We start from the raw sequence: 27813 nt of genomic DNA, 5'->3' as shown, positions 1-27813 counted from the left end.
CTGGTCAGAGCCAGACGAAACGGCTGTGGTAGTAAAGCCCTGTGCCCATCTCCCTGCTGCCAGCCCCCCTGACCTCTGTGCAGGCTGTTGTAGTGTAACCAGGGAGCTGAGAAAGATGGATAAGTCCAGCTGGCTTTATGCCTACATGATATGATTTGATGTACAGCAAAAATTGCATACAATTCTTTTCTCACACTGGCTAAAATGGAGGTCACACCTACTGGACGAAAATACCCTACAACAGACAGTACATTTAACGTGTGTTGTGATATAGGAACTCCTTAGCAGGGTCGACCTTGTTGAGGGGAACTGTCACCTTAAATATCTGGATGCCTGAGGTAGGTAGATGCTAATTGAGGCAAGGGAAGAGGCAGCTCTAAGTCAGAACAGTTGCAAAACAGGGGATTCTTCTGGAAGGATAAGTAAATCTCATCTCTGTGGGCATGCGGGTTGGTTTTACTCTTTGTTATTGTTCTGTTATCTTAAAAATGAGTAGCAGTGTTCTGCTGTTGTAGAGATATATTCATTTCATCAGTGAAACAAACTTGTCTAGTACCTGTTATCTAGTGCCTGATGAGGAGGCAGAAGTGTCCTTTATCTCAAGGAGCTTCCGAGTCTAGAACCAGGTGCCAGAGGCTGTGAAAGCCATATTTTTACGCATTTTATTAAAATTTTCAAGAATGCAAGAAAGTCGAAAGAATTTTATAGGGAACACTCAGAACTATCATGTGGATTCTGCCATTAATGTTTTATTGCACTTGCTTTCCATCTGTCAGCCCACCTAAAGTTTTTCCAGTAAGTGGAGACATCTTTAGACTTGTGAACGCAGTTTGAAATATTAAAGACCCTTAATAAATTCTGTCTAAGATATTGACCCTGCTTGATTGCTATCTACAAACATCATCAACTCCTGCACTGAAATTTATTACATATCTACTATGTGCTTTTAAGTCTGCTATTTCATTTAATTCATCAGAAAATCCAGTGAGGTAGACGGTATAACTTATTTTGTAGATAAGGAAGCTGAGTTGGAGGGAGTTAAGTTACTTCTGGCAATATTGGAACAGAAACTCAATTTTTCTAACTCATGGGAATGGATTTAAAAAGGAGTTAGTGGGTCAAACCAGTCTTTATCAAAGAAGGTCCCCCTGTCCAGTCCACAGGTGAGACACCTAGAGAGAGAGAGATAGTTTTCATAGTTTACATTTCAAATAGCAGAGGACATATTTGTTTGACTTAACATTTTTTTAAAGATTTTAAATTGATTTTTGGAGAGAGAGGATGGGAAACGGAGAGAGAGAGAGAGAGAGAGAGAGAGAGAGAGAGAGAGAGAGAGAGACAGACATTGATGTGAGAGTGAAGCTGCCTCCCACACGCCCCCTACCTGGGATCAGGAATCCTGATCAGGAATCGCTCTGACAAGGAATCAAACTATCAGTCTTTCAGTGCATAGGACAATGCTAAACTAACTGAGCCACACCAGCCAGGACTGACTTAACTTTTTAAGATAAAATATGAACTCTAGAATAAAAAGTTATCAAAGTTGTCTTCAGTTAGACTCACCATTAAAGAATCATGCTTGAGATGGGGTGAGATCTGCTGTTTGTGTACCTAAGATGCACACATTCCAGCCCATCCCTCTCTGGTCTGTGACCCAGCACATTAGAGTTACCTCTCAAAGACTTGAACACTTCCTCCCCTTTGCATTCACCTTCACTTTTTGTAGTTTGACAAAATGAGTAAATTACTCAACTAGTTACTTGCCCCTCTGAACCCAGGAGCCCTGGAAGTACTTCTGCAGCCAAGACCTCACTCAAGGCTTTTCTCTGGGCATCAAGCGGTGGCCAGCCTCTGTTTGAATGATAGAAATGACTTAGGGATCTCCATAAAAGCCCATGTCTGTCTGAGTCCTTCCCTTATGGACAGGCTTATGGGTTAGGCCAAACTTGTGAGTGACCTCAGTAATAAAGGAAAGTCTAATCTCAACTCTTCAGCCTCACCAATACCCATACCTACACCCTCTCAAAAAGCTGCATGAGTCTGACTTCACCACTGACTAATGAAAAGTACTGGTCATGCCTAGCACTGGGTCATGTTTTGGCATTTGGGAACGAGTGGTCTACATGACCTTGGAGTTTTCCTTTAAGGCTGCCATTCTGTGAACCTAAGAGAGACAGGCAAGTACCAGGGCCAGAGTGAGGCCTACTGCAGTTGTCTGGCCTCAGGCCTTGTGGTCTGGCTTTGGCTGGGGGTCAGAGACAAGGCCAGGGACCTGGGAGAGAGCATGAATCACTGGGCAAATATTTTTTGAGCACCTCCCATGTCCTGGGAAGCAGCAACGGGATAGGGGTGAAGGAGGACTAGGTTTGGAGTTCCAGTTGTCAGGGTTTCACCCCAGGCTTTTCACTTACCATCTGCGTGATATTGGGCAATTCATGTCACTTATGGGCCTTAGTTTTCTGTCTGTGAAATGGTGTTGATGTTTATTCTGTATCAGGAGATGGTGGGGGTGATATATGTTCAGATGATGATGATGATGATGATGATGATGATGATGATGGCACAAGTTGACTTTTGGAAGGAAAATTAGGGAGGTCTGTTTCTCATATACTTATTTCTAGATGGAGTTAAGAAAGCCAAGAGGGAAGGGCAATAAAATGTGTATTATTCTTTATGGACAACTTGGGGAGCAGGGATCATTCCTGTTGGAGCAGGTGGGAAAGGCTGGGAGAGGTCACTGCATGCAGCTAGCAAGTACAAGAGGTGGGATCTCACTCACATCTAGCTGCAGCTTGTGCTCTTTCCATAGCAGCTCACCAGCCAGGGCCTGGGGGAGGAGAGGAATCAGGGAGAGTAATTTCATCCTCGGAGGCTGCAAGCAATATTTTCAGAGCAGTTTCACTCACACTGTTAACCAGTAAGTTATAGGGTTTTGTCTTTAGCAATAAACATTCTCAGGATGCTGGCTTTAAGAATGCGTATATGTTTTAGGTCCTAGCCGGTTTGGCTCAGTGGATGGAGCATTGGCCTGCGGACCAAAGGGTCCCAGGTTTGATTTCCCAGGTCAGGGGCATATGCCTGGTTTGTGGGCTCAATCCCCAGTGGGAGGTGTGCGGGAGGCAGCTGATCAATGAATCTCTCTCATCATTGATTTTTCTATATCTCTCTCCCTCTCCCTTCTTCTCTGAAATCAATAAAAATATATTTTGAAAAAGAATGGGTATATGTTTTAGAAGTGGTACTACTGAGCTCCTGCCAGAGTTGATCAAGGACATTCATTCATTCATCAACAAGCATTTATTGGAAATTTGTTTTATCTAGGTACTTTGTTAACTGCTGGGCGAGCAGCAAATAAAGCAGAGTCCCTGTCCCCAGGCTGCTCATATTCTAGAAGAGGGACAGAACTAAGGTCACAGTACACTGTTAGTGGAATGGAAATTTAGGTCAATCAGAAAATGTGCCGCAGTTAGGGGAGTGGAGTGTGGAGGAGGCGATAGGCTGGGGGCTGACGGATGGGTTGGAGTTAGCTGAGCACTAGGGTGGGGTGACTGCTTGCAGAAGGCAGGCTGGTGGATGGAGGAGCCTGGGGGAAGGTCTGGCAATGTGAGGAAACAATGTACAGGGGCTGCAGATGCAGGATAGTGAGAGCTTAGAATGTGAGCGCAGCCCAGTGAGTCAGTCAAAAACCACCTTTTGAGTCCCCATTATGTATTCAATACTATTCATGATAGAAATCTCCTTTCTGGCATCGTAGAATGGAGCCAGTTTCCCTTGGCCACAGTTGGAGGAGAGATAGAAGCTGTTTGCCACACCTTTTCTGACTCTGACTTGAGGGCCTGGGCCTGACACCCTAGTGAAGACTAGCCGCGAGAGCTCCTCCCCAGGCAAGCCCTCCTCATTGCAGTCATCTCAGGACCAGACTAGACAGTGCCCCAGAGGACAGAGCCCTGAGTTAACCCCTCCCGCCCAGGAGGGTGGGACTGAGCTCCAGGCAGGGCTCTTCCCACCTCTTCTCCGGTGGGCGTGTGACTCAGAGGTGGTGACATCAGCCATGACTTCATTCACCCAGAGGAGAGACAGTGCTGACCCAGCTGGGCTCCGGCTTCTGCCTTTCCTTCTCCATGTTTTATCTCAACGGGGACATTGTCATGGTCCTGCTGTTGTTTCCCACACATCGTTTTCATTTTCAGTCTTTCACTCTTAACTTTCTTTTCCTGTCTTTCTCATTTGATTTCTCATGTTAAACCTGTTCTTCTTTTCACCCCATTCCCTTTCTTGCATTGTCCATCTTTTGCTTTTGTCTTTAATTTTACCTCCTTCTTCTTAATCTTTCTTGTTACATTTTCTTTCTTGCTCAACTTCCCTTTAGCCTCCATTTTTCTTTCTTCCTTTTTTTTCAAGCTCTTTCTCTACATAGATACTGGCTCTCCAGCCTCCAGACATCTCACCAAGTTGTTGCTGTCCTAACCTTCCTAAAACTGGATTCACAAGTGGCCCCTGCTCAGGACTGATGGTGTGGCTGCCTTCCCTTTTGCCTTGAATGTCTAATCCAAATACAGACTTACCCTTCCTGCCCTTCAGCACACATTTCCCTTCTCAAAGGTCCTTTTTTTGTGGCCAGGGATGTATTTGATGCTTCTTTCTACACTTTTGCTCAGGCAGTCACCCCAGCTTGGACTGCCTTCCATCCTATCTTCCTTGTTATTTGCCTTCCCTCTACACTAAGGTCAAACACTACCTCCTCAGTAACACCTGCCCTCTACCTCCTGCCCAGAGCAGTGTCTTTTCTTCATGGACAAGCTGCATTCTTCATTTATAAATCAGGTATTTTAGAACTTGAATTGTTCTGTACTATTTATACATTCTTGCTGAGGGCTTCATATACACAGACTCTTTGCCCTATCCACCCAGAATGCAACCTGAGGGTCGGGACCAGTTCATTCTTGCCTTTCATGGCCCACCTTCATACTTCCACAAACCTGGCTGCGAGCTGGGACTGATAGATACATTGTTGAATGGTCAATAAATACGTCATTTAAGAAATAGTTATTTCGTTTAAGAAATATTTATTTCATGTTAAGTCTAGGGATACAGATGAGTAAGTTATAGCCCCTCCCTAAAAAGAGCTAAGAGCCTAGTAGGAAAGACAGTTCCCACCATAAAATTTTAATTTGTGGAGGAAATTGAAATTTACTGGAAATGTGCCAGGATGGGCACATTAACATGTACAACCTCATTAAATGGAACCCTACTAAAATACGATGAGTGGAATAGTGTTGTAAATGAGCAAAGTGAGACCCATAGATATTAGGTGACTACTGGCTGACACAACTGAAAGTAGGAGAACCAAGGTTTGAACTAAGGTGTATCAGTCTACAAAGCCCCTGTCCTTCCTGAAGATGGAAACAGGAGTTGGAACTGACATTCTAACTAATATTAGGACAATTTCTTAAAGAGATGCTTACAGTGTGCCAGATGTTGTTCTAAACACTTCACATCCCTTTTCTCATTTGTTCCTTCAACAACTATATGGTGTAGGCAGTAGTATTGTTCTCTCTAATTATTATGGGACAAGGAAGTCTAAGTGATGCTGTCCCAAGGCCATGCACCTATGAGGTATTAGAGTCAGGACATTCACCCTTGGAATGTGGCTCTGGAGAAGAGGCAGCAGAATGTGCAAAGTCACCTCAGTGTAGAGTAGATATTGCATTACTTGAACTGCCACTGCATCAGCCCATTTGAAGTATCGGGGACTGTGGGGATGCTGATAGGTGAAGTCATTGACATGTGGGGTAAAGAGGAAGCCTGGAGCTAGGTCACAATAACCTTGAAGTGTTCATTGTCCTCCACAAGGGCCCTTCACAGAAGATGCAAGTAGTGTTCCCTGAAGGGATGTTGTCTGTGATGTGTTACCACGAGGTGTCCACCATAAGGAAGAGTTTATGAAGTGTTGATCTTCTTCTACAAGTTGAATAGGGAAGGTATTTCTCAGCTGTGGCTCTTGTAGGAAATGAACAGTGGTATAAACTAACAAGGAAGCCTATAGATACCAAAAGAAGCCCCAAAGAAATGCCATATTGGAACTGTAAAGTATACCCATCCTTTTAGGTTTGGAGATAAGTAAATTTGGCTTGATGGACTTTTGGGGAAGAAAGAAGAGGGGGCATCCATGCACGCCAGCCTGAACTTGACACAGGTTGTTCTCAGATGTCCCAGAGCATTCAGCATTAGATGGAGCACCTTTCCTGCTGCATCCCCCTCTCCAGTGGTGCTTGGCAGCCATTCAGCATGGTGCTGCACTGACCCAGAAGTCCAAGCCAAGAAGTGAATGAATCCATTTTCCAATTAAAATGAAACTTCTCCAGAGGACCTGCTCACCCCGAGAAGAGAAATTTATCTTCCTGGCAGTCTGGCTTGGCTAGAAAATGTCTCTGCTCCTAAGATAGACTATGAAAAGCCATTACTTGAATGAGAAAAGAGAAACTGGGACAGTTCTTATTCACAATCTCATTTATTTATCCATTCATTTCTCATTTCCATTTCCACAAACTTCTATTTAACTTGTGCATCTCTGCTCATTCATTTCTTTTATCCATTCAGCTAATGTTATTCATCATCTATATATCAGATACAATGCTGGACCCTAGGAACAGAGAGATTGGAAAGAAACACACACAGTCCCTGCCTCTTAGGAGCTTTCAGTCTAATGAAGGAGGTAGGCACATGAACAGATGATGGGAAGTGCCGTGGTTGGGATATTCACAGAATATTATGGGGTGTACCATAGAGGCACCTAACTTGAGAATCAGGAAAGATTTCATGGTGTGGGTAACATTTGAGTTGAATCTTAACTGATAAATACATGTTAGCCAGGGAGAGTGTTTCAGGTAGGGTACACTATGAATAAAAATACAATGGTGAAAGGAAAAGCACAGTGGATGTGAGTGATGTAGTGTGGTATCTCAGAGTGATCAGAGATGAAGCTGGTGAATAAGATATGGATCGTATATGTCTTGTTAATAAATTTGATCTTTCACTTCAAAGGTAGTAGAAAATGTTGAAGGGTGCATAGTATACTAGATTGGAAGCTCCCTGTCAGTGGGGACTGTGTCTGTTGTTTGCTCGTTTTCTTAGCATTGAGTGTAGTACCTGAAATGTAGAGGATACCAAATAAATACTTATTTAATTAATAAATTATTTACATAGTCAAATTTACATTTTACATAGGCCATTGTATTCTAGTTGGCTATACATAGGGGTGAAATTGGAGGGGGTAAGATTTGAAAGTTAGGGGCTGTATCAGTTAGCTCTGCTGTGTAACAAACCACCTCAAAATTGAGTGGTATAAAAAAACACCAATTATTTTTATCCCTAGTAATTATGCAGGTTGCTTATCGGGAGGTTGTTTATTATGCAGGTTGCTCAGAAAGATGCCTTTTCTGATTTCCACTCAATTCATTCAAGAATCTACGGAAGGCTGCTGGGTAGGTTTGGCTGATCTTGGCTTGCTCAGCTCCCTTGCATCACCTTGCACCTTGGCTGGATAGTTAGTTTTTGTTCCATGTGTCCTCTCATTCTCCAGCAGGCCAGATTGCACTGCCTCATGTGGCAGCATTTCATTCCAGGAAGGCAAAAGCAGGGATTCAGTTGAGAAGTAGCACAGCGCTACTGCTTCATTTCATTGGTCAAAGAAAGTCATAGACCAGCCCCAACACAGTTGACCCTTGAACAGCACAGTTTTAACTGCACAGGTCTACTTATACACGGACTTTTAAAAATAAATATGCAGTTGGTTCTCTGTGTCTGTACATTTCATTGTCCTATGCCACTTTATAGAAGGGACTTGAGCGTACTCAGATTTTGGTATTTGCTGGGGGTCCTGGAACCAGTTTCCTGTGGATACCATCAAATGACTGTCGCTAACTTTTTGGAGAGTCAAGAGTCATATGCGGATTCTCATCATTGATGTTTCTGTCTCTCTCTCCCTCTTCCTTCCTCTCTGAAATTAATTATATATAATCATATGCGGATTTTCAATTGTGCCTCTAACACCTGTGTCGTTCAAGGGTCAACTGTGTGTGTGTGTGTAAAATCTCCTTGGATTATTGGCTCTTTTTCTTTGAAGAACCATGACTGATACATGGAGGTGAAGAGATGGGAACCTCTTGATGAATTAATTGGGAATTTAAATTAGGATGATTGGATGTAAAGAATGAGAGAGAAGTATAGCTGACCCTTGGGTAACTGGATCAGCTGACAATAGAAAATCAAGGAAGGGAAAACATTTTGGGGAAGATAACATAGTTCATCCTGGGCATGCTGAGTTAGAAGTGCAGTAGGACATCCAGTAGACATGTCTCAGAGGAGAGTGTGAATGGAGTTTGAGATTTGGCACGTTATTTAGCTTGTAGTTGGTCGGAACCATGGGAGTAATTGAGATTGTCCTGAGTGTGAACAGTAAGAAGAGTAGATAGGCAAGAGCTCTGGTAGCATCGACATTAAAAGGAGCTCAAGAAGGTGGCAGATAAGCAATGAGAATGGTGTGAAGGGATCCAACAGAATGAGATATTAGGAAAGGCCTCCTCAGCTTTCCACTTACCCAACTCTTCTACATGTTTCATGTTTGTTCCAAGACTTTACATCCCAAAGCCTTCCCTTCATATTAGGACTTCTTCACTTCCTTCCTCATTTCCCCCCTCCTTCCCTCCCTTTCATAGACAATACCGCCCACAAGAAGTGGTGCTATCTAGGCCAAATGACACCTCCTTTTCCCCTCCCCCTTCTGCATTTTGTTAGGCTTTAGGGCAGTGGTTCTCAACCTGTGGGTCGCGACCCCTTTGGGGGCCGAACGACCCTTTCACAGGGGTCGCCTAAGACCATCGGAAAACACATATATAATTACATATTGTTTTAGTGATTAATCACTATGCTTTAATTACGTTCAATTTGTAACAATGAAATTGGGGGTCACCACAACATGAGGAACTGTATTAAAGGGTCGAGGCATTAGGAAGGCTGAGAACCACTGCTTTAGGGAGATAGGCACATGGAGTAGCACTGGGCTGGCCCACAGAGATCTGCATTTCAGTCTGTCTTTCCACTTCTCCATGTGTGACCTTGGGACAGTCCTGGTGTGGCTCCTTTCTGGATTATAGTTTCTTAACGTGCAAGGTGAGTTTTATAATTTCTTGCCCTCCCTGCCTTAAAAAATCATACAGATCAGATAAGATCATGTATGTTAAAGTGCTTTGAAAAACACGAACCTCTGTAGCAGTAATTAGAGTGAAACTCATTGGCTTATCAGGCCCTCTACGTTATTGCATTTAATTCTCACAATATCCCTTTGAGGTAGACGCTAGTAATAGGGCATTTGAGGAAACTGGAGCTTAGAGAAATTAATTTGCTTAAAGCTACACAGCTGGGAAGTGGTGAGGACAATAATTAAACTCAGGTCTGCCTGACTCCGAGGTTCTTAGAGCCCACATACCAAAACCTCGTTCTCCTAATGCATGTGGTGGTATCACATTCCCGGGCCAAGTCTGCTCTGCTGAATATGATCAGTTTTCTTGTCAGTGATAACATTTTTATGGTTGGGAGATCCACTCTAGTGTGGATTATAAATTTACCTTTCTGTACAACAGAAGGGCTCTAGGGGAGGTGGTGACGGGAGGGAGGATGTGTGCAGAGATCCACTTCTTGAAAATCAAAAAATTGAAATTACACTATGGAATTATTTTATTTTACAAATAAATTCTATGAAGGTACTGTTAAATCCTCCTCTAATGGGGGTAACCTTAACTTGTCAGTTCAGGTTTTTGTTTCTGGGGTGCCACTCTTCCACAGTAGCATAGCTATTTATTTTACTTGACCTTTTGGTTTCAGCTCAAATCTCTCCCCTATGAAGCCTTTTCTAGCCACCCCGACCCAAGTCCTTTCTCTCCTCTGAATTCTGTGATTACTCATTAGAGGCAGCTATGTGGCCACACTCAAAATATTGTGATAAAGTTATACGGCTGACTCACCCAAACCGTGGTGTTGGACTCATTACATATTGTCATACATCATCTTAAATGAATTACCTTTTCCTTTGCGCACATCTTTCTTCAGCTCCGCTTTGACTTTAAAAGGGTTTGACTTTAAATTTCTTTATACCTCTTGAAACTTTTTGCATTTTTCCCCCATGAGTCAGCTAGCTGGCTTCTGCCCTCCAGGAGTTTGTCATTTTGAGGTGCATTTAGGCACATGAATATATGATTAAGATATAACAAAGGATGGAGAGATTCACTGGAAAGGTGACATTTGAACTGGATTTGAAGCAAAGGTAGAAGTCTGGGGCAAGATGGGCAAGTCAATCCAAGTAGAGGCATTAGCTCCCATAGAGACATGGGAATATAAAAATGTATAATGCACTTGGGGAAGTGAGAGAAATGAGGTGAGAGCAGGGTGGAGAGAGCTAGGAGAGGGTGATGGCAGATATATCCAGAAGAATTCATAAAAAATAATGGCCAAGTTGGAGCCAGGTTCTTAAGTGTCCTGAGAACCATGCCAAGGAGATAAAATGTGGTTTTTAGGCCACGAGGAACTGTCGAACCATTTTCAACAAAGGAACAGAGGGGTGAGTTTAAGTTTTTAGAAATATCTGCCTTTAGTAGCACAAACCTCTCAGTGTGTCTGTCTAGCTGACTTGCAATATGTCCGGTGCTAGATCTTTCTCTCTGTGGATGGGAGTTGGAAACACACAATTGTTTCATTCACTCTGGGAAGTTTCTGGTTGGGGTTTATGACCCACTTTATGTTTTTCGCATCATTTTTCTTTTAAGAACAACATCTAAGGATTAAGTTTCTTCCTGATACAGCTTTCCTCTCTGGACCATCAGCCTGTGCCCTAATTTGGAGTCTTGAATGCAGAGTGAGGATAAGGCTTTGATTTTTTATGGGTTGTTGTGCTGGAGAACAGCGTCGTGAGTATTCGGAATGTTTGGGCAGGATCATTTATTGGGTGAGGAGTTAGGGAGCTCTGTTCCCTCCCTTTTATTCCCTGCCCACAGCAGACAGCCCAGATAGAATCCCTTTGCAATTAATAACAAAATACTTGGATGACCCTTTTGGAACTGGTCATCCCTGCTTTCTCAAACTGCTCCTAGACCCTGGTGTCTCCCGACATGCCTTGCAGTATCTGCTTCATTTTTCATACAAGTTCCCACAGTGTCCAGAAGCCACCAGAGACCTCATTGCCTCCTCACACACCACAGTGAGAGGGGGTGGAGAGAGTGCTACGTCTCCCTGCCCCGAAGCCTAGGTGGCTGCTGCCTGGCCTTGAGTCTTGGATATGCTGTCCTACCTCCACCCTCTGCTGAGACCTGCAGCTGTGTGAGCTTTGGGTAGTGCCTCCTTCCAAGAAGTGCTGTTGTTTTATGAATTAATTCACAATTAAAAAAAAAAAGTCAAGAGTTGTTCCTTTGGTTGCTTTCAAGCCTGGGGGATTGCTTGCTCAAAGGATTTTTATTGGAATGCAGAAGTCTTATTGCCAAGTCACACACCCCAAATCATGGCTGATGTCTTTTTTTTTTTCTTTTCTTAAAAAGACTCATTTCTGTTAGTTGCCTGGTAACTGGAGATTAGACTTACCCCATTTGGCACAGAGCTCAACTAGCTTGAACTGGACTTAGCTATTGTGTGATGGGATACACTAACATTGGTGTGTGTTGAGACCTGCTCTATGCTCTCTCTAACCTACCCACCCTGTGTGCAGGCAGGTTGTTATTAGGTACAGAAAAGGTAAGTGAGTTGCCCAGGATGGAAAGTGAAATCTCTGAAATTAAAAAAAAAAATATATATATATATATATGTAAAAAATGTGTTTGGGAGGGCTTTTCTTTTATTTTTTATTTTTCCTTCTATAAAGAATGACAGTAGCTTCTTACATGACCCTTCTCAAAGGCCAAAACCCATCCTCCGACCGATCTGGGCCTTGGTGTGGTGGTGACTGTGGCATAATGGGAGGATGTCACTTTAGTGCTGGCAGTCCTGTGTGACATTGGGCTAAGCCCTTGTCATTGGAACCACAGTTTCTGCATCCTCCCTATGTGACTATTATATATCGCCTACACACCCCGGAACCCCTCTGAGAATCAGGTGAGACGAGGCACATGGGAGCACTATTCTACGCTGTGGGGAATATAAGAGGGCAGTCACTGTGTCTTGAGATGTAGGCCTAGTGGTTACAAGGACAGAATTAATTCAGTAAGATTGAGGCCCTCGGCTGGGACTGAACTGACTGGGGAAGGGAAGAGATGGGGAGATTTTCCCAATGGGACTAGATTAAAAAATTCATCCACCAGGGCTCATATGCCCTTGGCCAGAGTGGCATTTGATGGGCAAGTACTTGTGAATCTGGTGGCCCAATGTGAGAACAGTGTGGGATCCTCAGAGGTGGTCTGGCAGCCTCTCGGAGTGAGGGGATCAAGCTTCTGGATCCCTCTCATCCAGCAATCTCGCCCTTCCCTCAGCTGGCTCAGCTCCAGGCTGCTCTTGTAGCAAAAGCAGGGACCATTGTCGTCTTGTCCTCTAGACCTCAGACTCCTAATAAGATGTTGTTTCTGGTTTCTCATCCTGTAGAGAGGATGAACTGGGGTCCTTGGCTTTGATCAATGAAGCAGATGTGATCTCAGGAATAAATGATGCTCCCGGCTGCCTTGTGCCTCCTGCCCTCAGTGTGTGTCTTTTTGGCAAGAGGCCTGAAGTTCTCTCTGAGATGTTCTGCTTGGGAGCCATTGTCCACAGTGGCTGTCTGCGTGGCCACAGGCTGAAAGCTCTCATTGTGCGTGATCTTTCATGACCCCACAGATCTAACAGAAGCAGTTGTTTTCTGAGTTTTGGAAGTTTGCTCATCTCTGGCTTGAAGCCCTGGTTTTGCTGCAGTGGCTTAAGTGGTCCATTTCTGGTGACTGTCCTTGGATTTCTGGAGCCCATCAGAGGAGGCAGCCTCTTCTCTTTTTCTCTGAGAACCAATCACGGAAGCCACAAAGCACGTGGAAAGAGATTCGTTGGAATACCAGGAGGCATACTAGTTTTACTAGCTTGACTCACATACTAGTTTCATTGGCTACCATTTTTTGATTGTGATCTGTTAGTGTATAAAGATACCACTAGTTCATAGTTGTTTCAGGCGTATTTAGTCAACTTCAAGTTTTGTTGTGTTGCTTAGCATTAAACGTATGTGAATATTCAAAGAGAAGTTTAGCCCTCTCTAGATAGTTCTATCTAAATGCTTAGGAACTTAAAGAAATAAACAACAACAAGAAGAGAAAGTGGGCTGTTCCCACCAGAGCCCTTTTGATGTTCCTGTTGTTTTAAAGGAACCCTGTATCTGGGGTCATACTCAGTTTCTCTGTTGTGCATAGATGCCTGTGTTCATGTTGTTGTGGAGGGGAAGGAGGACACAGAAAGAACTCATAGAATTGGAGGGCAGACATTCATAAAGTCCAGCTGTATGTCTGTGAAATGGATGTGATAACACTCAGGGCTTCTGTATTGTTCTGAGGAGACACCACATCTGGAAGCCCTTTGTAAACTCTGAAGCCCTCTCCACCTGAGAGACCAGGAGGGGAAACTGAGCAGTTTGGTTGCTCAACAGTTATTTATTGAGTGCCTCCAATGTGTCACCCTCCGGCAGACACTGGCCTGTGTCTCTTCTGAACTTGTGAACTGTTGCCTTCAGGGTCCCCAAGTCCACATGTGCTTATGATACAGTCTTTGTTCTTGTGGCCTGATGGGGAGGCGATCATTGAAACCAAGGCATGGACAGTGCCTGGGTGGTAGGAAACCTCCTTTGCTATTGCTTCTAGTCTGTTTTCCGCTTCTCTTTATGAAGTTCTACTTCTCCAGGTACAGGAGATGGCCACCTCACTGTTTTCAAGCTTACCTCTTCTCCAGTTTCATTCATAGGCAGAAGTTAAATAACTCCATTGGATCCTGATTCTCCCTTCCTGGGAGAAGAGAGCTGATTGGCTCAGGTCACATGTCCATCCTGGTCCAGAGAAGGGGAGTGGAATCGCATAGTTTGTACCTCACAACTAAGGGTCCAATCCTGTGTAGGGGGAAGAGAAAGACAGTCATGGGACATCCTGGTGAATAAATTGACAAGGTCCTTGACCTCATGGAGCTTAAAGTGCAGTAGGAAAGAATGACATTCACACATAATCGTGTGGTGGTATCAAGAACCAGGCCTGGCCTAGTAGAAGATCCTGGAAGGCCTCCCCGGGAAGGATGGACAGGGTTAACCCCAGGAGGCTGGGTGACATGGGCCCTGGGAGGGTAAGAGGTGGTGGGTGAGGAATGAATGTTCCAGGTGGGGTCCCCAGAGGAAAGAAAACCCCCAGTGGCAAGAAAAACACTGACCCCATTGGTAACTTTGAAGAAACAAATGTTTTAAAAACTTACAATAATAACTTCATTGCATGCCATTCTCCTTGGCTTAGATTGGAAGTTCTTTGACGGCAGGAATCATTTGGAACCAGTTGGTCTGGGGACAATTTTACACAGGCAGGACATGTTCGTCTCATGCATTAATTTCTTAGTGCGGTTTTCTTGCCAGCATACAGCTGTTCAGCTTTGAAATCTTGTATGTCTTGCAGCATATCCTTTGGCCCTTCACTGGGAAGATGGATTGCACACCTTCACAGAGTGTGTTTCCAACCCCTCCAGGTTGGCAAAGGGGGATAAAAGGGAAATTGTGGTCATTTTTGGAAGGATCAATAATCGCCAATTTTTCTTTCCTATATAGGTACTGCTTTTATATCACCTCCTCTCTCAGCCCCGAACAGATGTTTTATTGGGCATTGTTGGCTATGCTTTTGTTTTGAAAATTTTGAGACATTATTGAAAGAGGAGAGGGGTAGAGAAAAGAGCCCGTAATTGATTCTAATATATATTTTATTTGGCAGAACTTGAGAGAGACTTGCTGGGATAAGGCAGGACATTTCTTTGATCTCCCAGACTTCTTATCGTGGAAGGCAACAGGTGTCACAGCACGGTATGTTAATTACAAGTTAGGTTCTATTTGCGCTCATCCATTCTCGGGTGTCTGTATATGTATTGTTTTCTTAACTCACTTTGACTAGACACACTGTTTGCACATCTGCATGCGATTTTGCATACTTGAAACATCTTGAATCCATCTTCCACCTTCACTGCACATGTCCAAGCACCACTGTTCCTAGGAGGCCCGGAATGTGATATCTAAGGTGAAGACCATTCATTGAAATTGGACCCATTTGAAAGAGACATGGACAGTCCATTATGAAATGTGACGGTTTTTCCAAAGGTACTTTTTACATAGTGAGTAAAAGGAAAATATATTTTTTGGCCCCTAAAATAAGGCAAGAGATATATATATTTTTTAATATGTTTTTTTTAATATTTCAATTACAGTTGATACACAATATTATATTAGTTTCATGTGTACAACATAGTGTTAGACATTTATAAGCCTACCAGAGGCCTGGTGCATAGATTTGTGCACTGGTGGGGTCCTTCAGCCTGGCCTGACCCTCTCACAATCTGGGACCCCTCAGGGGATGTTGGAGGCATGGATTTGGCCCGATCCCCACAGGCCAGGTTGAGGGACTCCACCAGTCACTAATCTGTGCACTGGGCCTCTAGTGTGCATATAAGATCCTTGGTTAATCTCTTCCCGCCCTTCTCCCTCCCTGCTTCCTTCTGAGATTCATCAGTCTGCTCCATGTTTCCATGTGTGTGCATCGAGCATATGCATCCTAGTGGTCAGTGTGTGTCATAGCTAATGGTCAAATGGTTGCTTAGGCATATATATATATATATATATATGAAGTCATCATCCCAATAAGTCTAATACCCATCTGACACATTGCATAGTTATACTAGTATTGACTATATTCCCTATTCTGTACTTTACATCTTTGTGACTGTTTTCATAACTGTCAATTTGTACTTCTTAACCCCTTCTTTTTTTCACCCATAAGAGATATGTTTTTTAAGGAAGCTGAATGGGTGTTTAATGAACATATTTTGCTTTTTATATTAATGTACCCGAATCATTGCAGAGTGTAGAGGTATATATATGTTGAAGTCAACAATAATTTTTCAAAAAGTATGAATGTTATACATAAGTATGTGCTACATGGCAAAGACAATTAAAAGAATACTCATTGAGTGTGAAATTGTGGCTGCTATTATTAAGACTGGACGTGTGCATGGATCTCCATATGTACATATGGATATACATGAGCAGGTTTGACAGGCAATCTTAAAGTATATGCATCTGTTGTCATTCTGACCTCAGATTTCAGGGGATTCACAAGGGGGAGCCGCAGGGCAGGGAGGGGCCTTCTCATCTTGAAAATGATTTAGAATCTGTATTGAGCAAATGTGTGAGGAAGAGGATCCATTCCCAGAGGACAGAGAAACCTGTATAAATACGTATCTTTGCAGAGGCAGGTGTTGTATCTTAAAGTCAGCTCATTCAGAAAGGGCTAACTCTTCCCGTTTTTCTTTTTATTCAAACTCAAGGGATGCTGGGAACAGGAGCCCTGTTTTCGAAGTGCTCTTTGTATTTGTCTAATTTTTTACGCTTTGGACCTTTCTCATAGGGAGTTGATAAGAACGTGGTGGTTCAGTAGCAGGGGCTTCCAGAAAGGAGATAGAAGAGGATGTGTTTCACAGGCGCATCATTTTTCATTGGATTATCCTCCCCTACCACCCATGCCATGATCATTTGTCTAAGGTCTCAGGGTAGTGGGGATCCACATGCATGTACAAATGGCTTCAGTAAACCCCAGGCACTCACCCCTTGCAGGGAGAACCCCTTGCTCTTGAGGAATGGTCTGAACGTTACCCCAGAAGGTACAATTAGTCACCGTGACACCGATATCACCAATGGGGAGGCCGGTGTGTGGTTGAAGATGTCATCTTGGATATTCCTTTTCTTGGTGTGAAATTAATTGTCTGAGGTTAGTTCTGGAAGGACCTTTCTGTAGGGTTTTTTTTTGGTGTGTTTTTTACCTTTGTGCCATAGTGAAAGAGTTGTTTTCATTATTTTAACTAAATGGATCTATTTAGTCAAAGCAGTACTTATAGTGTGGCCTACAGAACTTGAGGACTCAGAAATACAATTACAGATGGAGTAGGACCTTGCTTTCATTCTCTTCTAGTGTTGACTTGCTCCCCAGTTCTCTCTGATGGTACTGGATAGTCTAAAGAGTAGGCTTTTGGAAGCTAGCTCTGGCTCAGGTAGATTTAAATGCGGTGGCTTCCAGTTTATTTTGTGTGTGTTTTTTTAAATATTGAGAGAGGAAAGGAAGGAGGGAAGAAGGGAGGAAGAGAGGGATGGGGAAAGAGAGAGAGAGAGAGGAGAGAAAGAGGAACATTAATTTATTGTTTCACTTATTTATACACTCATTGGTTGACTCTTGTATGTGCCCTGATGGGGGATCAAACCTGCAACCTTGGTGTATCAAGAGGATGCTCTAACTAACAGAGCTACCTGGCCAGGGCCCAAAGCTTCCAGTTTGGAGCCTACATATAGAATCAGAATCTCCATAAGGTACCTGGGAATTTTGTTTAACAAGGGCCCCAGGTGGTTATATGATCATGTAATTTTGGGCAACATTGCCTACCAGAATATACATGCAAGTAATAATAAGTTTAATGAATTTGTAGAAATGAAAATGGAGATCTCCTGTTGACCTATTAGAACATGCTGGGAGTTTCCAGCCCTGCTCATGAAGGTCTCCAACACTGAGGAAGCCGAGAGCTAATGCACAGAAATGATTTATTGGCTGTCCAATCATCCCTGCCTTTTTTTCAAATTGGCTTTGACACTCGTGACTCATTCTGTTTTTATTAGTACAGATTTGCAGTCCTCCTCTCTGTGCCCCTTGCCCTGTACTTACGTACTTGCGGGTACCTTCAGGGGCCTCCCCTTCAGGATCTTCTGGAGCAGAGCCCGTGGGCCTTGGGCGCCAGGCACCGAGTTCCTCTTGCAAAGGTGGCTGCCCTGTCCCTGGCACACCAATCTCTTATTTCTGTCTTTCTCTCCCATTGTTCCCTTTGTCTCCCGTTCTTTCTCCCTTCTCTATTTCAGCCTGCACCAACAGGGTGAAACTGCTAACCCCTCTGAACTTTCTTGATTGTACAATTGGATAATGACAGCAACCACTCCATGGGTTTAGTTACAGATTGAGCGAGGTAACAGGAAAACTTCCAATCCAGTGCTGAGAGATTTTTTGAAGGAGTTAGCTATTTTATTTTGTTCCCCTTTTCTATCGATTTTGGCAGGGAGTCTTTGCATTAACTTTCTGGCATAGTGGCAAGAGGGAAACCTTTGTAGTCAGACTGACCTGGGTTAGTGTCTGTCTTTCTGTGGACTATTTGTAGGAACCCGGAGCAAATTACTTACTTCCCTCTCTCCCCTGTTCCTTGAGCCTCAGTCCTCATGGGGACGTCCATTCAGGGTTATCAAGGGTCTTAGAAAGACTGTGGACAAAAGGTGCAGCACATACTATTGAAAGAATGTGTGGTTCTTTTCATGAAAATGCCCTTTGTCTTCTCTTGTAGAATAAGGAAGATGAGGGAAGGTCTGAAGTTGAATGAAAAAAAAAAAATAACACACACAAAAACTTTGGGCAGTAAAGTACTAGTATGAACTTGGCATCCGTTGGGCCAAGAAGAGGTTCACATTTGGTGTTTATTTGGCTCTTACTGTGATTGTTTTGGGAGGCTTTGGGGCAATGTGTGCCAAAAAGGCTAGAGGGTGTTTTTTATTATTCTAGAGGAGTTAAGGCTAAAAAGTGATTGGATTTCACCTGTCTTAGAGCTTTCAGACTTGTTTTTGGCAGTGACAGGAGGTAAGAAGTCCCCACCTCTTCTTATCTGTTTTGCTCCCCTCCCCTTCTTGGGTTTCCCCACCCCCTTTAGTTATTGTTCTCAACCTTCAAAATATGGCAGGTACTCTTGTTTATCTGAGACATGAGAAAATCACCACCTGGCTTATGATTAATTTGTAATTCAGCTCCATTCTTTTTATTATATTAATGAAAATAATTATTGCTATTTTTGCTAATACTACTAATAATGGTAATTATCATTTATTGTGTGCATTTTATCTGTAATAGGCATATTATCAAATGTGCATCCCATTAGCCCTGAAACCATCAGTTAAAGCAAGTGGTGGTGTTACCATTTTGTAGTTTGAGAACTGAAGCTGAATGTTTTAATAATTAGCCATATTCTAGCTGTTGAGTGGGGGAACGGGCCAGAATTTTGGTAACATGAGAAATGGGAAGTCAGAAATTTGAATAATTAAATTTTGTATAATCAGACAAAAACATATTCATATGTATATGTAAATATTTGCCCTAAGGAGATTTGAAGTGACTGGTAATAAAATGAGATTAAAAAAGTGATAATTTAAAAAAAAGAAAAACAAACCACAATGGAGCCTGGCAGGTGTGGCTCAGTATTTGAGCATTAACCCATGAACCAGGGCACATGCCTGGGTTGTGGGCTCGATCCCCAGTGCAGGGCAGCTGATCAGTGATTTTCTCTCATCATTGATGTTTCTATCTCTCCCTCTTACTTCCTCTCACTTCCTCTCTGAAATCAATAAAAATACATTAAAACACACACACACACACACACACACACACACACACACACGAAACCACACAAAGAAGTGAAAAAACTGAAAGAATGACTAAGATGAAACTAAGAGCATCATAGAAACTATCCCAGTTCTTCATAATTACTAATAGGTTTGTTTCCAGGCTTTCTAGCAGACAAACCAAAGACTAGAATATAATCAAGACGAACTGAGTGCACAGATAAGAACCTGATTGCTGTTCAGAAAAAGTGAACTCTTTCTAAAACTGGGGCCTGAGAGAGATTTCTCATGGATTATCAAGGGTTGATGACATTCTGTAAATTATTTAAAAGCGTGTCCTATTAAATTCAGTTACAATTTCAAATAGAATTTTTATTTTAAAACAGTTTTAGAATTACAGAAAAGGTGTGAAGACAGTACAAGAGAGTTTCTATATATTGGATACCCAATTTCCCCTATTATTCACATCTTAAGTTAGCATGATACATTTGTCACAATTGATGAACAAATATTGTTATATTATCACTAGAGGCCCGGTGCACAAAAATTTGTGCACTCGGGTGGGGGGGAGGGGGGTCCCTCAGCCTGGCCTGTGCCCTCTAGCAGTCTGGGACCCCTCGGGAGATAATGACCTGCTTGCTTAGGCCTGCTCCCGGGTGGCAGAGGGAAGGCCCAATCCCTAGTGCAGCCCCTGGTCGGGCTCAGAGCAGGGCCAATTGGGGAGTTGGGGCGCCGCCCCCTGTCATGCACAGAGCAGGGCAGATTGGGAGGTTGCAATGCCACCCTCAGTCACGCTCAGGGTAGGGCTGATTGGGGGGTTGGGGCACCGCCCCCTGTCACACTCAAGGCAGGGTCGATGGGGAGGTTGCGGCGCCACCCCCTGTCATGCACAGAGCAGGACCAATCAGGGGGTTGGGGCGCCGCCCCCTGTCACGCACAGAGCAGGGCCAATCAGGGGGTTGGGGCGCTGCCCCCTGTCATGCACACAGCAGGGCCCATCAGGGGGGTTGGGGCTCCGTACCCTGTCATGCACAGAGCAGGGCCCATCTGGGGGTTGGGGAGCTCCCCCCTGTCACACACAGAGCAGGGCCCATCAGGGGGTTGGGGAGCTCCCCCCTGTCACTCAGAGAGTAGGGCCAATAGGGGAGTTGGGGCACCGTCCCCTGTCACACACAGAGCAGGGCGGATCAGCGGGTTGGGGCGCCACCCCCTATCACCCACAGAGCAGGGCCCGTGGGGGGGCGGGGGGGCGTTGGGGCACCACCCTCTATCACCCACAGAGCAGGGCCAATCAGGTGGTTGGGGCACCGCCACTCTCACACTCAGGGCAGGGCCGATGGGGAGGTTATGGCTCTACCCCATCACACACAGAGCAGGGCCCGTGGTGGGGGGGGGGGGTTGGGGTGCCGCACCCTGTCACACACAGAGCCGCAGGGCGATCAGGGGGTTTGGGCGCTGCCCCCTGTCATGCTGATCCCGGTGCTGGGAGGCCTCGCGGCTCCGCTGATCCCGGTGCTGGGAGCATATTACCCTTTTACTATATAGGGTAGAGGCCTGGTGCATGGGTGGGGGCTGGCTGGTTTGCCCTGAAGGGTGTCCTGGATCAGGGTGGGGGTCCCCACTGGGGTGCCTGGCCAGCCTGGATGAGGGGATGAGGGCTGTTTTCAGGCTGGGGGTGACTGAAGCTCCCAACCGCTCCTTTTTTCCTTTTTTTTTTTTTTTTTTTATTCTGGGCCAGCTTTAGCTTGAGGCTTGGCTCCAGCTCTTAGGCCTCCGCGGCTGAAAGTAGGTTTCTGGCCTTTGCATACAATGTTGCGAATCTGCTGGCTGAAGTCCGGCGTGGTATTTGTTACAAAGTTTGAAACTGCAGTCTCAGAGGCCTGCAGCCGCAGGCAGGGAATGTTGGTTTCTTCCGTCACTGAGGCAAGCAAGCCTCATGTTAGTTTCAAGCTGCCTGGCTGCCTGTCGCCATCTTGGCTGACAGTTAATTTGCATATCTCGCTGATTAGCCAATGAAAAGGGTAGCGGTCGTACGCCAATTATCATGTTTCTTTTTTATTAGTGTAGATTAAGTAAATTCCATACTTTATTCATATTTCTTTAGTTTTTTCCTAATGCCTTTATCTGTTCCAGAATTCTATCCAGGATACCATGTACACTTAGTCATATCTCCTTACACTCTTCTTGACTGTGGCAATTTGTCAACTTTCTTTGTTTTTGGTGTCTGTGATAGTTTTGAGGAGTACTTGTCATGTATGTTGCAGCATGTCCCTCTGTGGCGATTGGCCTAATGTTTTTCTCATGATGAGACTTAGGTAATATGTTTCTTTGGAGGAAGACCATTCTCTGATGAAGATCATTCTCATTATCACAACCAGGGTCTATATTATTAGTATGACTTGCTGATGTTGAGCTTGATCACATGGCTGAGGTACTGGTCAGGTCTCCACTGTAAAGTTACTCCTCTTCCCCTTCTATAGCCTATTATTTGGAAGGAAGTCATTATGCACAGCCTGCACTTATTGTGTAGGGGATTCTGCTTCACCTCCTTGGGGTCAGAGTATCCTTACATTATTTTGAATTATTCTGTGTGGGATATTTGTCTATTCTCAACTCATTTATTTTTATTGTTTTGGTCTAAAAGACCAGGTTCCTTATGTAGAAGAGATGCTTTGGCAAGTTCTCTTTAGAAGTTACATGTTACAATTTCTGAGATGTTTCTATGGCATATAGGAAAACAGGGCAGAATTTCTAGAATCTCAGTTTTATTTTTTCTTGTATTTCTTTATATGATGTATTTATCTTCCCTTTCTTTTTTTCTCCACTACAATATACAATTCTGTGCAAGTTCTTAGTAAATATTCTATCTTCTATGTTAAATATATTAATTGATTGTTTTAGAAAAGTAATCCCTTTTAAAATAGCAATTATTTTTCTGGTTTGTGTGATTCTCTGGGTTTGGGGTTTATAAGGGATACTATTGTATTATTATTTTTTTCATAATTATCTGCTAAACTACCCACTAAATGGTCAGATTATTGCTCCAGGCCTGTCGTCATTTTCCAACCCTAATCTCCAGGATTTCAAAAACTAGTATCATGATTTAGACTTTTATTTTACTGGTTTTTTTTTTTTTAGAATTTTTAAATTGTAAATTTGTACAACTTATCTTTTACTTAATATATTATGTGTTTTTATATCAATAAATATTACCTGAAAATATATTTTTGATACCTGTATAATATTCAATCCTATGTCAGTATATGTGCCAATTTTGCCAGATTTTTAGGCTAAAGTTTGTATTTTAATTTCCATTTTTAGTACTAAATGTAATTTTTTTATATTCATCAACCACTATGTCAATTAGTGTCAATTACTAATATGTCAATTAGTAATATGTCACTTGCCTATTTATGTCAATTACTAATATTTATATTGGGTTTAAGTGTTTCCTTACATATTGGTGTGATCTCAATATTTTTTATTATTGTTTTAGTATTTTCCCCAGGTGTTTTGAAAAAATTTTAAATCTACAGAAAAGTTGAGAGAATGGTATATTGAGCACCATATCCTTTACCTACATTCATCAGTTATTAACATTTTGTTGCATTTGTGCTCTCAAATATGCAAGCATGTGTTTATTTTGCTGAACCATTTGTAAATGAATTGAAAACATCACATACTTCCCTCTTAAATTCTGCAATATGATCAATCACCAAAGAATATGACATTCTGCTATATAATCACAATGCCATTATTACTCGTAGGACATTTAACATTAATATTCATTATTTAACCCCCCAACAGGTATTCTTAAGTGTTTAAAGTGCCACTCACATTTCATTGCCATTGGGGTCCTGACTCATAGAGACTACATACAAAGCATATTAGCTAAATGAAGAATAAGCATTGTCTTAGAAAATGTTCTTTAACTTCTAATGTATCAAATTTCTCATATACTGGATGAATGATACAGCTCAGAAGGGAAGCTAAACCAGTATGTTCAGATTTATGTGTACATTTAGGATGTTCCTCCAAAATATACACACACTTTGAATAAATATGAAGTCAGGGTATATTAAAATACATTTCATTTTCAAAATTGAGCTCTCAGCTTTAAAGTGTGTATTCATTTTCTGGGGACACTCTCTATATAGGGCATGGAAGTCCAGATATGTCAACTAGATCTCAATTCCAGTAGCTGAGTCAGCCACGGGAATGCAGACCCAGCTCAGGTGTGCCTACCTGAAGCCAAGGCACGTTGGTTGCATTTGGGCATAGAAAATGAAGGAGTAGGCTTGATGTTGTTCTAGGCATTAATTATCTTCAACACAGTAATCTTTAAAATGTGGCTTAATATATTCCAGAGTCTCAGAGATCAGATGAATTTCCCTTATCTCCTTGGAGAAAACCCAGTAAGGGGAGAGGGTGCAAAGTCATGCTTCCTCTGAGTGGCGAGAGCAGGTGGGTACAATCTCATCCTCCACGAGTTGAGGTATTAGTAGGAAGGGGAGAAGGGTGGCGATACTTTCACTATACATCTGCCTCTGGTGACATGTCTTTCTCAGTTGCATACCTGGGATCAGACTTGATTTTAAGAAAACAACAGCTTTATTGAGATACTAGAGGCCTGGTTTACGAAATTCATGCACTGGGGGCGGGGGGGCCTCAGCCCGGCCTGCACCCTCTCGCAGTCTGGGAGCCCTGTGATCAATCGCCCTATAGAGGCCCACCCACTGTAACCCGCCGGTCAGGTAGCCTGGGCCTCCCTCTGCAGGGTGATTGATCGTGGAGCTTCGTAATCGATAGTCCCAAAGAGGTAGGCCTCGCCCACCTGGCTGGGCGTCGCGATCAATCACCTCCACAGAGGGAGGCCCAGGCTACCCGGCCAGCGGTGCTGCAGCGTGTGGATGGGGCCTCCCTCTGCAGGGCAATCGATCATGGAGCCCCCGCTCCCTGATCAATCGCCCCCCCCCCACCACTACCCGGCTGGTGGCCTGGACCTCCCTCTGCCAGGCAATCATGGGGGAGTGGCAGTGGCCCCCTGACCAATTGCATTGCACCCGCCTTGGCTGGCCTGGCACCAGTGCATGTCATAGCATGGTCGTCCGGACGGTCATTCTGTTGTTTGGCCATTTGTTCTATTTGCATTTCACGCTTTTATTATTATAGATATTTCACATATTCTGTAATGCACCCATTTAAAGTATACAGTTTAATGGTTTTGATATACGTATTACATTATTTTTATAAGTTGTAGTAAAATATATATAGCATAAAATTTACCATTTTAACTATTGTTTAGTGTACAATTCAGGGACATTAATTACATTCATGGTGTTGAACAATTATTACCACTCTCTCTTTCCAAAACTTCCTCTTCACCGCAAACAGAAACTCTGTAACCATTATGTAATACTTCCCCATGCCTCCCTTCTCCCAGTGCCTGTTAACCTCTAATCTACTTCCCACTACCACGAATTGTACAATCTATTCTAGACAGCTCATATAAATAGAGTAATATTAGTTCTTTTGTGTCCGTTTTATTAGACTTAGCATAATATTTTCAAGATGCATCTGTGTTGTATGTGTCGGTATTGTCATCCTTTTATGGGTGAGTAATATTCCATTGTATTCAGATACTGCATGTTGCTTTTCCAATTTTCTGTTGATGAACCCACAATGGGTACTTGGGTTATTTCTTTCTTTTGACTGTTGTGAATAATGGTACAGTGAACATTGATCTATAAGTATCTCTTTTAATCACCTCTGCTTGCAGTCCTTTTAGATCTCTGTCTAGGAGTGGAATTGCTGGGTCATATGGCAGATCTACCTTTAGCTTTCTGAGGAACCACCAGCTTTTCCACAGTGGTTGCCCAATTTTACATTCCCACCAGCAGTGTGCGAAGGCTCCATTTTCTCCACATCCTCACCAACACGTATTTTCCCTCTTAAAAAAATTAAAATGATCCTTGTAGTTGTAAAGTACATTGTCATTGTGATGTAAGACTTGATATTTTGATATTAGAAGTCTATTGAATGAAACTAAAATTGATCAGATTTAGATCATTGTAGAGGTAACACTTTTTGGGCAGATCTAGGTTGAAACTTGATAAGGATTCCCCAGGTAGTGGGGATCAGTGTGAATCTAGGAGTTCTGGGCGGGGGGGGGGGGGGAGGACCCATTATTCCCAATATGATTATGTTAAAGTTACTTGATTTGCATTGTTTTCTGGTTGTACTGAGGGATGATTTCTCAGAACAATGAAATAAAAACAGTTCTAGGAAGAATGATATAGTTATTCTCTCACATCTGCTTATTTTTTTTAGTATATTTAATAGTGCTGAGAAGTGGCTTATAAATATTAGATTTTCTTTACCCTTGTTTTTGGAAAAAAGAGTACTTTCAGTTTCTATAGAAGAAATATGGTCCTTGTCTCTTCACTGATGAATCATAGAAATAATAGAAAATGCAAAATAATAGAAGCTTAAACACATAAGGGTTCATTCTCTTCTGTAAATAAATCTAGTTATATGGCGTCTTGGGCAACTCTGATAGTCTATGACATCATCAAGGACATTAGCTTTTTTGACATTTTTATGTCACCATCTAAAACCCTGACTTCCGTTCTCAAGGTCACCTCATACTCCAGGATGGTTGCTGGAACCATTATCAAGTCCACATTTCATGTTGCTGGAAGAAGGAATGTGGGGAAGTGCAAAAAAAATGGATGTACCATACATCTGAGTCAGCCTTCTTTTAAAAACCTTAGAGCCGCGGTCGGCAAACTGCGGCTCACGAGCCACATGCGGCTCTTTGGCCCCTTGAGTGTGGCTCTTCCACAAAATACCACGTGCGGGCGTGCACGTACAGTGCGATTGAAACTTTGTGGCCCATGCGCAGAAGTCGGTATTTTGTGGAAGAGCCACACTCAAGGGGCCAGAGAGCCGCATGTGGCTCGCGAGCTGCAGTTTGCCGACCACTGCCTTAGAGGATCTGCATAATACTCCTGCTTGTGTATTATTGGCCAACACTTAGGATTATTTTCCTCCATCACTGGAATGGAGACTTGGTAAAATATGCTTTTAGCTGGATACATTGCCATCTGAATACAATGGGTTTTTCTTACTGCTAAAAAAGAAAGGGATAATTAATAATGGGCAGGTAAAAAGATAAGTTTTCAGTAAATCACATTGACCAATATCCCAGAAACAAATTTATATTCTTTCTATGATAGTCACATGGAGGAGGGGGAGCTGGTGGAGGACGGAGTAGATAGTTTGAAGCAATTGTACCTCACAAATTCCATCATTCATTCACTTACTCGTTTGCTTATTCCTTTTGTACATATTAATGGAGCACCTAAGAGATATCCTCTATCTAGTCTAGCAGTAGTTAGCTACACATTTATTTAACTATTCAAATCCATATAAGGGCTATTGCCAAACAGTTTTTAGCTCAAAGTATTGCTCTCCCACTTACCGGCTGGGTGAATTTGGGTAAGTCATTCTATTACTCTCAATCCCAGTTTCTTCTTGTGGTTAGAGGAGGAGGGCCAACACTACATGGGTTTGCTCTATGGAGAAAATGAAGCAACATGGCTAAAACCTCCCACTGGCTTCTGCTGCATGGTAGTGCACAAGATGTTCTACTTCCATTGATCTTGCCCTTCAGTGTTTTATTTTTAAAACTTGAGGTGAATGAATCCACTTTGAGTTAAACAGCTTTTGTGTAGGGTGTGGATAACATTCCATTTAGAAGCCCAATAACCTGACTGACAACCATTCACCCTTGTTTGGAGGTTTTGTGTTGGCTTCCTGTGGATGTGATCGGGGTTCAGTGAGTCATGGACAGTGTCACCAAAGGTCTTAGAACTGTTGTAGGTGTGGAGAAAGGAGTAGGTGCCAGGAGATCGCAGACCCGTCAGTATTCAAGAGTAAACGTCTGAGGAGGGAAGGAGGAAATGGAATCTGCTGGGCCAGTCAGGGGGAAGGAGGGGAGCGAGGTGTAATGTCCTGGTTTCTCATCCATGCCTCTCAAGCATCAGAATCAAGGCACAGATTCTGCATGACCAGGAGTCCTCCTGCTACCCTACACTAACGCTTACCTCTCAGATCACCTGTGCTTCCTCCTCATCTGCTACATTGAGGCAAAGTCAGAGGAAGGGGATATT

At 43.1% G+C, this 27813-nt stretch overlaps 1 protein-coding gene across 8 annotated transcripts in view; it reads left to right on the top strand.

Annotated features, from left to right (window-relative positions):
- The window catches only part of FGGY (FGGY carbohydrate kinase domain containing), a 412333-nt gene that overhangs the window by 59663 nt on the left and 324857 nt on the right, over positions 1-27813 (top strand). For 7 of the 8 annotated variants that reach the window (XM_059689387.1, XM_059689388.1, XM_059689382.1 and 4 more), the window contains exon 5: positions 14946-15034. The exons of the other annotated variant lie outside the window; for it this stretch is intronic. In XM_059689387.1, coding sequence (XP_059545370.1) covers positions 14946-15034 — 89 coding nt within the window. The remainder of the gene's footprint in view (positions 1-14945; positions 15035-27813) is intronic. 8 annotated transcript variants of the gene reach the window in all.

Source organism: Myotis daubentonii, chromosome 3 (genome assembly GCF_963259705.1).
Source record: "Myotis daubentonii chromosome 3, mMyoDau2.1, whole genome shotgun sequence".
Taxonomy (NCBI): Eukaryota; Metazoa; Chordata; class Mammalia; order Chiroptera; family Vespertilionidae; genus Myotis; species Myotis daubentonii.
Note: the sequence above shows the minus strand (reverse complement) of the source record. Positions and strands in the feature narration are given on the sequence as shown.